This window comes from Diprion similis, chromosome 2, assembly GCF_021155765.1.
Source record: "Diprion similis isolate iyDipSimi1 chromosome 2, iyDipSimi1.1, whole genome shotgun sequence".
Classification (NCBI taxonomy): Eukaryota; Metazoa; Arthropoda; class Insecta; order Hymenoptera; family Diprionidae; genus Diprion; species Diprion similis.
This window is the reverse complement of record NC_060106.1, coordinates 15,419,366-15,434,031: the sequence shown is the minus strand read 5'-3', so window position 1 is coordinate 15,434,031 and position 14,666 is coordinate 15,419,366. Positions and strand designations below refer to the sequence as shown.

Genomic DNA, 14,666 nt, shown 5'->3' with positions numbered 1-14,666 from the left:
ACCTACGAGAAAACGAAATAACAGTATCGCCGAATTCTCGCCTGCTCGTATCTTACGTACGTGATTCAATTTAAATCACTTTCGTTGAGGTTTGGTCACGCCAACTCGGTGCGTGTCGAATAACGATAAATCACTGGAAAAGAATTTGCTCAGCGGTCCAAACTTGGACCAAAATCCTGGCCGAAGCGAGAGGCAAAGTGGAAGTGTTTGTCCATCGCAAAAGGCAAACACGGAACCCGAATGCGTGAAGTTAAAAATGCAGATCCTTAATTCAAGTGTAAGTCATATGCGAAGCGAGTATTTGCACATTGCCGAAAATGGTCGGAGAATTCGATCGAAGAATTCGGGAATAAGAAGAAACCAAACACACTCCAAGTTCGAAAAAATTTCATCCTGAAGATGAGGATCCTTGTGAAATTTATTACATCACTGCATCTTCGAGTGTTGCGTAAAGTTAATCCGATTGCCGGTATGCATACCAAAGTATTACACATTCGCGTCCTTTAAAATCTTGACTAATATCGTCTCTCTGTCAAATAATCGTTCACCTATTTGAACAGCTGCATTTCCTGATCTGGATTCGCGATATTTTTAATACATCAACGTAACTGGTTGCGTCACCGATTCCTGATAAGTCACGTCACGCGGGGAATTCTTCTCTGATCCTTTATTGGTCAAGTAATAACCAGGGGCGATGATCATCTCTCGCTGGAAGCGTCCAGAAGATTTGTCGATGGACCGCCGCCGCGTGGGCAGCGGAGAAAGTCTTGTCCTGGAAATTTAAACGCGCCGTCTCCGCCGGGGATTCTTTTATACCTTTTTCATTTTCGTTTTATTTTGTTGCCTTCCAGTGTACCCAATGATCGTTTCTTACGCTATTACCGTACCCTTTTATATCCCCGAATTTACCACCGTCAATTTACGCCAAGCTTCGTGCACTCTTACGAATTATTTGCAAAATTATTCTGACTGAGGATGAAGAAAAAAAAACACCGAATCGGGTGTAGCGTATACTGCAAAAAAATTGAGTGACCAAATAAGGTTTTATCGTCTACCTGTTGTTCAATTATATAATTATTGTACCTGTATCTCATACGAAGTTAAAAATAATAATAAAAAAAAAAGAAACTACCAAAGTCTTGAATTTACTATAATGTTAACGAATTCTGTGAGAAGTTTGTCATACACGAATATTCAATTGGCTTGAAATTGAAATTTCAGTGGGAAGCGTAACTAATTATAATTGATTCTTGACTCGATTATACCGTAGCTTAAAATTCATCGTTAATCCAGAGACGATTCCACCGATGAATAAAATTCATCAAGCATTAAGATAAATGCAGATTGGGTGAAATTTGCTTCGTCGAAATAAATTTTCTATAACAGATTCAGAATGTGGTTGAAAAAGAAGAATAATAAAAGACTCTCTTCTACATCTCAAGACGACGAATCGTTGTCGAATCGTTCCTTCGAATATAAAGCCATGGCTCGGTTATTCATGTCGTAGACGGCAAAGGTTGGTTAGAGGGAAACCCTTGGCCTGTAACGCTGGCTGCTACCAAGATGGAAAACGTGATGGTGTTTGTATTCCCACAGTGGCATTCCGTTTGGCTGCCGCCTATGTTGTGTTGCGGTGGCCACTCGTGAAGATGAGTCGACCTTTACCGAACGACGGAGAGGAGAACTTTCACTTTTGGCGGACAAGACAAGCCCGTGGCCCGAGTCTCCGACACGAACGTAGCTAGCCGCGGGGCAAAGATGCTCGTCGTCATGCGCAGCATCCTGGACCTCGTTGTCGGGTAGCCCGGAGGAATCCGTCCGATGCATCGTCGACGATTTTCAGTCCGTTGCAGGGCACGTCTTAAAATTAGCGTCTCTTCCGTGCCTCGAGGAACAAAGTTTGGCGAAAATTTGCACAGAAACGTAGTCACGCGATTACGTTTTGGTGTTATTTCCTTATATTTATTATTTCATTCACGTATTTACGACCCGCGCCTCGGTTTATTATGACACAATTAACGAATCGTGAATTTAGTTGGCTGATTAAATAAGTAGAAATTGTTACGAGATAATGTTTGCGTGTAGTCATTTGTAAAATACGTCATCGCCTGATGATCTCCGGCATTTTATATTCCCAGAGTTAGAATTTCTGGGATTGGATATTGGGCTCAAGAGGGAGAATTTAGCCGTTGCGAAGTGCTTTCAGGGTTTCGGTCGACGGAATTTCACCCGATTATTATACCGGTACGTCGTATATCAGGGTGACATTCGGCCTGAAAAATATGTTTACAACGCTTTAATAATTAAGAAATAAAATTTTGACACAAATATATGTATGTATATATGCAAATGTAATATGTACTCTTTTTCAAGATATTGACATTTATATATGAAATCGGTAAAATTCTTATGGTAAACAGGAAAGAAATTCATTTAAATTACTTGCATCTACGTATCAACATATAGAGCTACCTTGAAATGAATTCAAGTTGTTCGTTTTGTAAACTAGGACTGTTTACTAACTTAAAATTACATTTTCATAATATTATCACATCACCTATGTATAATAAAACAAGTCTGCAGCGAGGTATATACATATGCAAGTAAGTAAAAAAAATTGGGATGCAGTGTAATATATATATCTGTTTATATGCATATGCATATATATATCATTCACAACGACGAGCCAATTTTTTCACCTATTCTTCGTAGCAAGTGTATAAAATTTTTGTCCAACACTTGTCCCTTCCAGTGTTCGAATTGAGACCCGAACTGCAGTATACAGGAGTCGCTGCTTTAATTAGTAGACTGTGTCATATCGCTGAAGACGCGGCGATAAAGTCAACATACGCACCAAGAGTGTCGTAATTTTGAGCCAACTATTAAATTCGTTTGAATTAGCGCCTGGTTAGAAGAGTTGAAGAGAAAATTCTTTCGGGCAGCAAAATGTTTTCATAATTCCAAACGTGTGACGTCACGGTGGAATTTCTCTTCAAGATTACAGATTATCGAAATTCAAATCCCGCACAAGTGATGATCAGAGAAACGATGACACCATCGCTTTGTTAAACCGTGCGAGACTGTAGAGCTGATCTGATCGTTCGTCCTTGTAACGAATAGACGATTATCTAGCGACGATATCCATGTTTGGCGAAACAGTACTAAGTATACATACCTATACGTGTAATTCTCTACGTTTCTAACCTCTGGGTCTGAGGGGATTTGCTGGATCCTTCGAATATGATGAACTATGGTTTTTCTGTCAGGTGTTTCAACGGAGCAGCAGCGATAGGTAGAAAAATAGAAGAACAAGAGAGGGGGACAAATGGGCAATAAATCAATAGTCAGAAATGAAAGAATCATCCTGAGTACGTGTTTACATAATAGTAACATTGATCAATCGTCTATGACAAGGCAGATTAATACCGAAGAAGAATTGGTGAGCGTTCGTTGTAACGAAGATAATTTTTTTGTTCTCATTCATCTCGTTATCGAAGAAGTCACGGGTTCCAACACCTCGGGAAGGTCGTTTTCAGGGTACGTAGATAATCACGGGGTCAAAAAATTACATACGAATCTCATATTTTATTTTTCGTTTATTGTGCACGTGTACTTCTCTCCGGAGGAAACGGTTGCAAGATATCGAACGAAACAAGTTTCATGTTGATACGTAACGAGTGTAAAATTCGTTGTAAAAATCGACGTCCGATCGCCGCGAGGCGTTGGGAGAAGCACCAAGTCGCGTAATAGTTTTTACTTTCAATTACATTGTACAATATTTACCGCCAAACAAACGCATACGCACACATGGCGCCTGCACACGTTGTACAAACACGCCACGCGTGTGTTTAACATCATCGAAAATCACGCTGGTTGGACGATCGCATGACGTGATGATTTATACTTGCCGTTGGAGCTGCGTAATACGCGGCATCTTTGTTAATGCGTCTAAGATCATTCGAAAATATTTTCATACCATTAATAGGTGCTAAAAGTGGTCTATCGTCTGAGAGAAATGCTCAGAATTTCGCCAGCAGTGGTATAATCATCCGGTAAACATCACGGCTAAGCACGGAGTTGCGAAGCTTGCACGAAAGGTTCGAAACGGAAATGAAAAGTAATTCAATTACGCATAATTTCGAAGTAGAAAACTCGTTCGACACGATTTTTCTGGCGAAAAACAAACAGTGCGGGTCTCAAAATGGCTCGAGTACTTTACATATTTTATTTCAAATAAAGCACAAGTTCAATTTGCAATGCTTTTACGAGTTTTCGCATAATATGCGGGTATACTGCGAGTCCATTTCCGAACAAAATAAGATTCGAGAGATTGAGATAAGGTGGAGTTCATACTTCCGTTTACCTCGTCGCGATAAAAGCTCGGATAAACCAAATGCTCAATTTGAAATCGGTGCAGTCTATTCATGGACTCAAAATCGTACCTTTAATTCCTGAAACGCCGTTGATAATTGATACTCAAGTAGAATCGAGCATACGGGTCAAAGCAGTCACGTATAAACACGGCGTACCCATCAATTTATTTTTACATCACCGATTACCTTCGACTATGTAACGCGAGGTGCAAAATTCCCACGATCAATCAGTCAAGCATCGGAGGATGATAGGACAAGGAACTCCGTAACGCGCAGTTCGGTTTGCAATAAACGGACCGGGTCGCGAAGTATTCATAAAAGTTCAAGGTGCACGAATCGTTTAATTACAAATGATCATGAAACACTGAGAGATAATCGCACAGTGCTGTTTATACTATACACGGTATATTGTACTGTACACGATTACGAGTTTGCCCGGTTATGGTTGTTTTACCGTCGCCATTTCATAATGGCAATAGCATTAAAATACTCATCCGCTGCAGCTCGTGCAGAGCTCGAAATGGCCTTTTCCGTCCTCTCGATGGTTCAGCAACGCGGGAGAAATTGCGGCTTGGAACGTGTCGCAGCTGCATGAGCAAACGGCATAAATCTGCGCGGCTGCTCTTAAACCTCGTCGAATTTCACGACACCAGCGATTACCACTGATTCTAGAATTCCTATGGCGTGATGCTCCTGGCCTTTGACCTCTTCGTCATTACTTATCTCGATCATGGAATGTTTGTTTTCAATCCATTACTCGTCAATTACCACGGTGATATTCAACTTTATGATTCAACATATTTATATTGCATTCGTGTTAATTAAGCTGTTGCAAATTGTTTGATCTGGAGAAACGGGTGTCTTAATTTAACAAACGTCTGAATAAATCGCATATTTAGGCTTCAGGTCTATATGGATGTGACATGAAATGTGTGTTCGACAAAATCAGAACAGAATATCTATAAATGATTTTTTTGTAAGAATCTCAACGAAGCGGGTCCACGTCCGCTTCATTGTTCATTCAATCAATTTCGAAGCAGCCGACAAACTTTGTTCTTCGAATAATCAGTTTTTGTAAGTTTGCCTACTCTTTGCGCTCCAACTGAGTGCAGAGACGATTACGATGCGAGAAATTTTTTTCCACATGCTTGTGCGAAGTTTTCTAAACTTTAGAAACCTGTGAATTAAATTCACATCAAATATCACCCGTCGAAAGTTGAATAGTTTTTCTAATATATTTACATTTTCTATTGTAAATATGTTTGCAACATACAATTGGAGAATTCACTCTGAGTAAATGCGATACGTCATTAGTCTGATGACACGACGTATGAACGTTTAGAATTGGCCAGACCAAAAAAATGTAGCTATGAAGTGTAATTTATTTTAATCCACTAACACGCAGTTCGATTGATCGTTGGAAAAATGTATTTACATATTTTTTGGTCTGACCAATTCTAAACGTACACACGTCGTATCATCAGACTAATGACGTATCGCATGTACTCAGAGTGAATTCTCCAATTGTATGTTACCAACATTTTTACAATAGTAAATGTAAATACATTACATACAATCCATGCCATATAGTGTAATTTACTTTATTGATTGAATACTAAATCGATGGAATTCTGTTGGGATTATCGAAGGGGCATTTAAGAACGAACCCAACGAACCGCGGTATTGGATACAACGATGGGTTTGGATTCAATCACATTCTCGGATCCATAAAGGTCGGAAAATATCAGAGAGAACGTACAGATCAAGTCACATTCAGAACCCCACCGAGCGCAACTTCATACGGCCAAACGTTGGAAGCACAAAGATAATACGTTGAATACACTACACACTTACTTGGGAATATTAAGATGGAAGTAAGTGTTGCGTGCTGAGACTATCAGGTTTGGACAACGAGGCCCAACACAATGGTTGGAATACAAAATAGCCTGGAGCCCAAAGATTCATGTGTCACTAAAGGCCTCTGAGTTCATATTTTTTGGCATCCAAGAGTTTTTTGGCATCCAAGAATAGCAGTAACGTCAAACGTCAAGTCGCTACAACAGGCTCTGTTACCGGTTTACCCATTTACTATGTGACAGGCGGCGTGTCCTCGAATTCATCTGTCACATCGCTGAGACTCCAAGATGTTGACTAACTTGACCCTTATTTGGCCTGCTTGACCCGTTTTTACGGTAATTACTCTGGCAAGGTTTGTTTTCTCTCTCTGTGGTCCATGGAGCCGAAATATGATCAGCGCCGCAACTCACAATCCTGAAGGAGTTTCCACATTTTTATACAAAATCGTATAGCATTCATGTCGACAATCGGGCGGATTGATCACCGCGTGTCGAATCGTCCTCTTATTCTTGATCGGGTATGAATTGACATTAACTACCGGTTAGTGCAGACTCGAGATGCGCCGGCTCGCTTGCAAAATCTGAAAGACGATGGATTGGCGCTAATTTAAGTCGAGGTAATTACACAAATTACGTGACACATATTCATGGCCAGAATTAAACGAAAGTCTGCTCTGCACCACGGGGATGAGAGTCGAGCGTATGTATTTATATATATATATATAATTACCATACGATAATACGGGATTCGGCGAATAAATCACGCGCATAGTTCTCCAGAGCCAAGAACCATCAAACTTGACCTTTTCGGTAACCGCTTGACCCAGATGTGTCTGAAGGACTTGGGTTGTTTCAAAACATCATCCAACGATTCGATTTTCCTCTTTTAACGAAGTCGATCATCGTCTGGTATAACACAATCCTCTATCAAATGGAATCAAAGAAGGTCAAGCTTAGTGCCCCATCCGTTTTTCCAGCAACCATCGAGCTTGCGTAAGGTGGATGAAAGGTAAGTCCAGCGAGATTGTCTTTCCGAAGCATTTGAAGAGGGCGAGGAAGGAATTAAGGACGCGTACTAAGGGAGCATCGAGGATTCAGGGCCAGCAGAGCCGGGCGCAGGATGCCAAGGTGGAAGTCCTAGCTGGAGTAGTTGCTCAAAGTACACTTTCCCGGGTTATGTAAAGCTAGGTGATTGTCGTGGCTATAAAGGCAGACTCGGCCCCCAACCGGCAAATAGTTAGTCGCCATCTCCACTCCAGAGACCATCGGACTGATCCCCGGGCATTCTGCTAAACGTGCCGCATGTGCTTCGTCTTCTGTCGATAACCGCTTCGTCCGCACCTCATTTGGCAAGATATAATGTACAGCATGCGCGTCCTCCTGGTGAGTGCATCGGGGCCGCTCGAAGCGGGACTCTCGTTCTTCATGGGTGACCCAGTCTCAGCCCATCTGCCCCCTTCCATTCCCCTTCGCACCTGATCGCCGTGTGTCTTTTACCTCCTCTTCTCTCCTCAGCCCCTCTGGCGCAATTTTCATTTCGGTCTCATTCAATTGCAACGCTAAATTCGTTAACGTACCTTACGTGACAAGCAATTGGCAGAGATTATTGTATCCGATGGTCGTACAAGACGAATAAAGGGAGGAGGTGCGAGAATATTGTTTAATTTTTTACTTAAAATCGCACAGCGTGTCGATACAGGTGTGAATCGCAGAGCTCGTTAATTGATGACTTCTGACTTTGCATCCATTGTGCAGTAAGAGTGCAACTTTCTTTTACAACCTGCCTAAGGATGGCCTTGCAGGTCTGCAGTGGTTAACAACCGCTGTAGTAGCATCCGTCCATATGAATTCATGGGATCTGTAAGGCTGATGATAGTAATTAAAAAAGGGAACACCCACGAGAGACAAAGAAATAAAAAATATTATGAAACATGATATATTAACTCATTTTGAATTACCACATACTCTGCATAAGTAAATGACCATTTTTGCTGCGGGCAAAACGGCGTTGAAGCTAAATTAAATTTGAATCTGTGTCACAGTTTTGCCGGAGGAAATCTTGACATTCAACAAGTGATTAGAAAATAATAATTATCTCTCATAACTTCGTGAATTACGAAACCAAGGTACTCAAGAATGTATGTTCCCAAAACAGTACAATACCTCAGAATCAGTTCTTCCCATATTAAATCATAACAATTCGATTCATTTTTTGCTTACGATTTTTCTTCCAGTTGTTGGCCTTCAGCGCCGGATTCACATCGAGTCAGGAGTACTTCCGGGAGCCGGAGAAAGCGGTTTCCGTAGAGCACAATCTTGGTGATAATAAAGGGCACTATTCGTTCGCCTATGAGACGGAGGGTGGAATCTTGCAGAAGGAAGTCGGGAGCCGGAAATACGCCGGAACATCGGACGAGACCCAATTGATCCAGGGCTCTGTACAGTACAACGCACCCGATGGTACCCCGATCTCATTGAGCTGGACCGCCGACGAATTTGGCACCCAAGTCGCCGGGGCTCATCTTCCAACGCCACCCCCGATTCCCATCGCGATACAGAGGGCGCTTGAGTGGATCGCCAAGCAGCCGTCAACCACGGAACTTCCGGAAGAGGAAGAACCGACCAAACCGCCCCCCAGACTCAGGCCGGAAACGACACTGTTTAATCAACAAACGCGAAACCAGCAGACTAAGAAATACTAACGATTGACTGTAATAAAAACTGCTTTTTCAAACCCTCGTCATGTTTTTTGAACCCTCTTGTCCTATCCACGATTCGCAATAGCCTAACTGGATTCTGTGAAAAATTCTGCATGTTTGGTTATTTTTTTAACTAAAAATACATGCTTTCATCGTTAGGCTGATAATGTCACTTGAATGCAGTATTGGGTTAGAACATTAAAGACTCCTGTCAATGAGAATTACAAATCACTAGGCGGAAAGTTAAATTCCCTTAAAGGCACACACCCTAAATTGCTTCTAATTGTAAAGCTGAGGTAGAATGATCGAAAGCTTTTGAAGACTATTACGCTTTTCTTACATCATCGGATATCCAGCTGTCCGTTTCAGGAGGAAGCGGATCCCGACGGATGTCGAATTCTTTCTTAAATGGCCAAACGGGTTTCGCGACTTGGAATCCCGTGAGTCAACCGGAGATTGCAGTTTTTTTTACGGAATTCGTTTTAACGTGTTTGGCCAACCGACGAAGTAATTTCAAACGGGTGATTCCAAGCGCAAGTGCCTGAAGAGTTTTGGGTTTTTCTTCAACGCTTCTGACAAAGTTCGTAGGCTGAAATTAGAAAAGCGGAGATTCCCGGCCAGAGGATATAACACGGCGATTTTGGCTCCGATAAATCTGCCAAAAGTGGCGTGTCTATTTCCGCACGTTTGAGCCTAGCCCAACGAACGCTGCACCTGCTGCTGTCTTAAGACCGCAGAATAAATCAGTTCCTAAGTCCAGTAATCCCTGGGGTATTACTGCAGAAGAAATAAATTGTAAGATCTCATAAAGCCCTTCACTAAGTCTTCCCAGTCCAAATCCAAGTATGGAATAGCCTATCGCCGAGTAGCAGAATTGGTAGTGAATTATACACGGACAATATGAATAAGGTTTGGGGATATTCCCACGGGAGGGAAAATATTTTATTCCGTATCATTGAATGGTTGTAAATCGTCGGTGTATACATGGAACCGTAGGGTTACACGACTCGGAACCAAAGACACGACGGACGTGTCTGGTGTTAGAAATAAGTTTGCCGAAGTTAGCTCGCGGCCTTCTTTGCGTGCGAGAATGTCACGTACTTCGTGTGACGGCACTCGATTCACCAGAGAATAATAACAACAATGATACATCGAATGCAAATTACACGGATGATGGTTTGTTTGATTTGAACACGTGTCCCCGTGTTCAGAAATAGCGATGCCCAAAAATTCGCACGCTGGTCCGGTTGACTAATTGAAACGCGTGGTTAATCGTCCCATTCACATAAACGCCACAGCTCTTCTCTCCTCTCACCTCTAACCAATAACCATTTGGAATTATCGAAGAGACCTGCCGGCCTTTGCAGAGTAAAAAGAATAATTCATTTTAGGATGAATGAGGATTCATGTGTGGACACAAAGAATCGGGGCCGGGTGGTTTGTCAAGAAGTGCCAAATGCGCTTCTACGGCTTGGAAATCAATGAAGGATTTGAAACATACGCATACGCTATGCAAATCAAGCGAGCTGTCATTTTCCGAGCTACCGTATGGCTGGCAAAGTACAGTGGAGTTGCGCAAACGTGTTTATAAACTCGACTTTTTGAGATTATATTGGATCAGACCGTCGGCGAAACGCAAATTGCTGCTTTATAACTGTTGTCCAACATTACCATGGACATGAATAAACGTTTATTATTATTATTATTATTATTATTATTATTATTATTATTATTATTTCATTCAGGTGTAAATTTATCATCCATCACCGGGGCTTCGCGTATGGATAAACGCGACAAACACGCCCTAAAGCTACATGCATATTCCAAATAATAATAATTCTTCCGCTTCCATGGCTAGACAGAGAATATTCATACAGGGGAAAGTTAATTTAGGTAAATATCAATCTAACGCTCGTCTCTCGAAAGAATATGAATTTGGATGAATCTAGGATGCGATAGGAGAAAATTTGATCTTATGACTTCTGGACTCGATGATGCGTTAATTCCTCGACTTCATCTCTTTCAATTATTTTCGTTCCAACTTACCCCTCCCTCACTGACGGTCTTCGTTGGCTCTTCCTCCTAGGATCAATGTGGTCATCTGGTCGAAGACTTTGAGTTCAACGTGGTGTAGCAGTTCAGATTTCAGAGTTCATTCTGGCAATGAGAAATGAGAAATCTGCGTGATCCTGAAGTATTACGGTCTCCGAAACTCTGCATGATCGTCATTCCGACTTTCCACTTCCCAGGAGACTCATCGTGGATGAATTTTACCAAGGCAAATGACGCGTTTGAAGTGTCAGACGCCCACTTGACTTCCGGAGAGTCATCACGAAGACTTGAGCACAGAAGTGAGCTTCTGGTGGATACTATCGAGCCGATTGGGTCCTCGGAGTGGTACCTGCTCAAGTGGCAGAGGCGGCTTCTAGGTACTGCGGCTTTAACGTTGTGGAATTAAAACGTCGTATCGTTTGCGGAGGGTTATTGAAGCGGTTGTGCACATGGTTCATATTGGTCCATAGACTCGCCGACGGTGCGGCAAAGCCGTTCAAAAATCGTTGGGCATAGCTAATGAATATTCATCGGTGCTGATCGGCGCTGATTATCATGCATGAGCATCATTGAGATGAATGGATGGCGGATGGACCTGGATACAACAACCGCTTGAGTTTTTTATAACATAACATTCCTCAAGTAGCTATCTCGTAGTTTTTATAAACTTTCTCGTCGCGCGCGACACGCGTTAATGATCCACTGATCAAGTTTGATGCTACCGATCATACTACTGGATGTTTGTTTTATCTCTGATTTAACCGTTCGTTTATCCCCGGCGAATTTCGGTCTGGATTACGTAGGTATAACAAATTACGTATGCACGTTTGAGACGCCGCGCAGACCCCTCCAAGACTCCACCGCACATTGATTCATGATTTTACTTTTACTCGGGGCCAAGCCCCGTGTCGGCTTTCTCGAAAATGGATCTCTCTAATTTTTCGTTACTTCGTTAGACACTTTTACTCATAACTAATTAACTCGTACGCGCATGGTAGACGACAAGTGGTACCTTATCCGCATCTGCAGTATCTAAAGCGTTTCGAGTTAATGAGGCATCGGCTTAAGCTGCAATTAACCGCGAGACAAGTCTTGTAATCAATTTATCATTCTGCAATGATGTTTTTCAACCAACTCAATTAATCCGACGGTTATATGTATGTATGTATGTATGTATGTATTAGACAGGTACCTGTGTTACAAGGCATCAAAAAACGCGACAGATTTCTGGTATCTATAGTTGTTTTAAAATAATAATTTATTTACACGGAATGATTTTTATGTTCTTTGCGTAGAAAAAAATGTTTATAATATACATTATACAATATATATATATATATATAATAATTATTTAACTATATTATTATCATGTGTAATAATAATAATCATACAGCGAGTATTGTGGAGACGGGAGGAGGGTTACTGTGAAGGCAAGCCAGCCGTGAGACACGGTAAACATCTTTTCCTGGGATCAAAGTTTACCTTCGATCGGAGGAAAAACCGCACAACTATTCCGCTTCTAAGCCACGCATCTGACGGCTCGCTCGGTTATTCTCCCTCCTCTGAGCGACGTTAGGATACTGGATGGATTGCAGGGTAGGCCGATGGCTGCGGAGTGTATCCTTAGTTGTACGGCTGCTTGGGTGCGTCGATGTCATTTTCCTCAGGGTGAGCCGCTATGTACGCGAGAGCCTCGAGGATCTCTTGGGGGATTGGGGGTGGGGTCGGGAGATGGGCACCCTGGGGCTGGAATCCATTCTCGTCGGCGATGTACGTGAGTTGAACCGGCACGCCGTCTTCTCCGGTGTAGCTGTAGCCTCCCTGCACGGCCATGCCTTCCTTGTCGGTTCCCACATTCACCAGCTGGCCTTGCTCCTGGGCCTGGATTCCGTTTCCGGTCTCGTAGCTCCAGCTGTAAGATCCATCGGGGTTCGGACCGTCCTGTGCCTGCTGGAGGATTGGGACTGGAGTTGTGTTGTCCAGAGGAGCGGCCAGGGCGACGGTCGCCAAGGCGAAGAGACCTACGATCTGAAAGAAGATGAACGGAGTTATTCCCACCGCGATTCGAGTCCTGGAAAGTTCGGAGGCCACCCAGCTCGCTCACTCCGTGGGACGCTTGTCCCACTTTCGGGGGAATTGTAACTCGGCTTGAAAACTCTTCCTCTCGGCGAAGACCGAAAGTCGCGATACTTGATTGGTGGTCTCCGCGATAAACGCGAGTAAAAATTCACTGGACTTTCGTTCTTTCAGGTCGAATTGATCAGTCTAAAGTGTCCCGCTTTAGCAGAGATTTCTGGGAGTTGGAGGACAGACGTCATTATCATTCGCGAGAATGACGCGATCTTTGAAGAAGAAGTTATAGTCCCGTGAAATTGACTTCCTGCTCGACGAGTTGCGAAACGGTACATTCGCATAACGAGGCTCTTTCTTCTTAATTAGCGGACAGTGATATGAAGGCAAGTTGCGCGTGTTGCGGTCCGTTTGTTTCGTAACCGCGGGATCTAAGCCGATTATTTAGCGGTCCCAACACACGTACCAACAAATTTCCCACCACACAGCGTGCGGAATCGTTTTTAATGTACAAACAGCGTAATGGTTCTCCTTACAAAAATCCCATCGCATCCTCCGAGTTTATGCACGGTTGAAATCGATAAATTTTATTACAGGCACGAGTACGTTATAAGCAATTTGATCGTAAGCACTTTGCCGCAGTAAAGTTAACACGCGTTCACTATAACCGACCGTTTACAGAATCGTTTCTCATAAAAACTTATAATGGTGATCAAGAAGTACTTGTTGTTGTGATATAAAATAGTAGAAAAAAGAAAAGCAAAGATCTCGACGACCAGCGATGAATATTCACCAACTTTCAAATCGTCTGTGAAATTTTCGAATATAGAAATTTCCCGATCAAAATGATAGAATTAATATAATCCACGAAAGTTTCACGACTGTCACGTCGCAGCTGACTTTTAGTTATATCCGGTAACTGTCTCGAGCAAGGAGCCGCGTATCGATTCGTCGTGTTTTTCGCACTTTACTTACCAATCGGTTCATGGTGAGAAAATTTGGTTCGTCTTGTGGGAGTCGCAGACTGCACTGACTTGATGATCACAGTGCGCCCTGCGCTTTATATATCCGCACCGCCAGAGTCGCGGATCTTAAGGAGCGAGGTGGTACCAGAACCACACACACACACACACACCGAGACCAGCCCCCACCCCCTCTCCATGGACCCCGTGGGCCAGCAACGAGCGATTCGCGGACCCACCACCACGGCTACTCCGGGTCCCAGGCCGGGGCCTCAAACTGAGGTCAGGCCCGACCCAGCCAAAGGTCGGCACCTGAAGCTCCTAATGCTTCATCCTCCGATCCCGCCCCCCCTCCGTCGGCTACCGAAGATTTGCCCGTCTTCCTCGCTGGGGATATATTTTCGGCCCCTCTTTGCCTCCCGCAGATTATGCCCACTCGCGTATGGCTCAACGGAGATTTATCAGGGCCGATGGCTCGCGGGATGTACGAAGAATAAGTTATGTGACGGGAATTTCAAAGGAGAATTTTAAGGCGGACGATGGACGGTGTCTGGTGCGCGTCTCGAGTTCTATTCTTCTTCCTATTGTTATATTTCATTACTTATAGTGTTATTTTCTATGGTAGTAACGAGGGTGTCGGAGGCGTCTGATGTA

At 43.1% G+C, this 14,666-nt stretch overlaps 2 protein-coding genes across 2 annotated transcripts; one reads left to right on the top strand and one right to left on the bottom strand.

Moving 5' to 3' along the window:
* The first annotated feature begins 7,435 nt into the window (after positions 1-7,435).
* On the top strand, positions 7,436-8,963 carry LOC124412019 (endocuticle structural glycoprotein SgAbd-2-like). The gene is made up of 2 exons (XM_046891663.1): positions 7,436-7,612; positions 8,464-8,963. Exons 1-2 carry the CDS (start codon positions 7,589-7,591, stop codon positions 8,929-8,931), a joined length of 492 nt encoding a protein of 163 aa, XP_046747619.1. The 5' UTR covers positions 7,436-7,588; the 3' UTR covers positions 8,932-8,963.
* Positions 8,964-12,547: 3,584 nt separating this feature from the next.
* Positions 12,548-14,173, bottom strand: LOC124412035 (endocuticle structural glycoprotein SgAbd-8-like). The gene is made up of 2 exons (XM_046891664.1): positions 14,026-14,173; positions 12,548-13,008 (listed from the first exon to the last, which is right to left on the bottom strand). The coding sequence occupies exons 1-2, from the start codon at positions 14,035-14,037 to the stop codon at positions 12,604-12,606; spliced, it is 417 nt and encodes a 138-aa protein (XP_046747620.1). The 5' UTR covers positions 14,038-14,173; the 3' UTR covers positions 12,548-12,603.
* Positions 14,174-14,666: the final 493 nt, after the last annotated feature.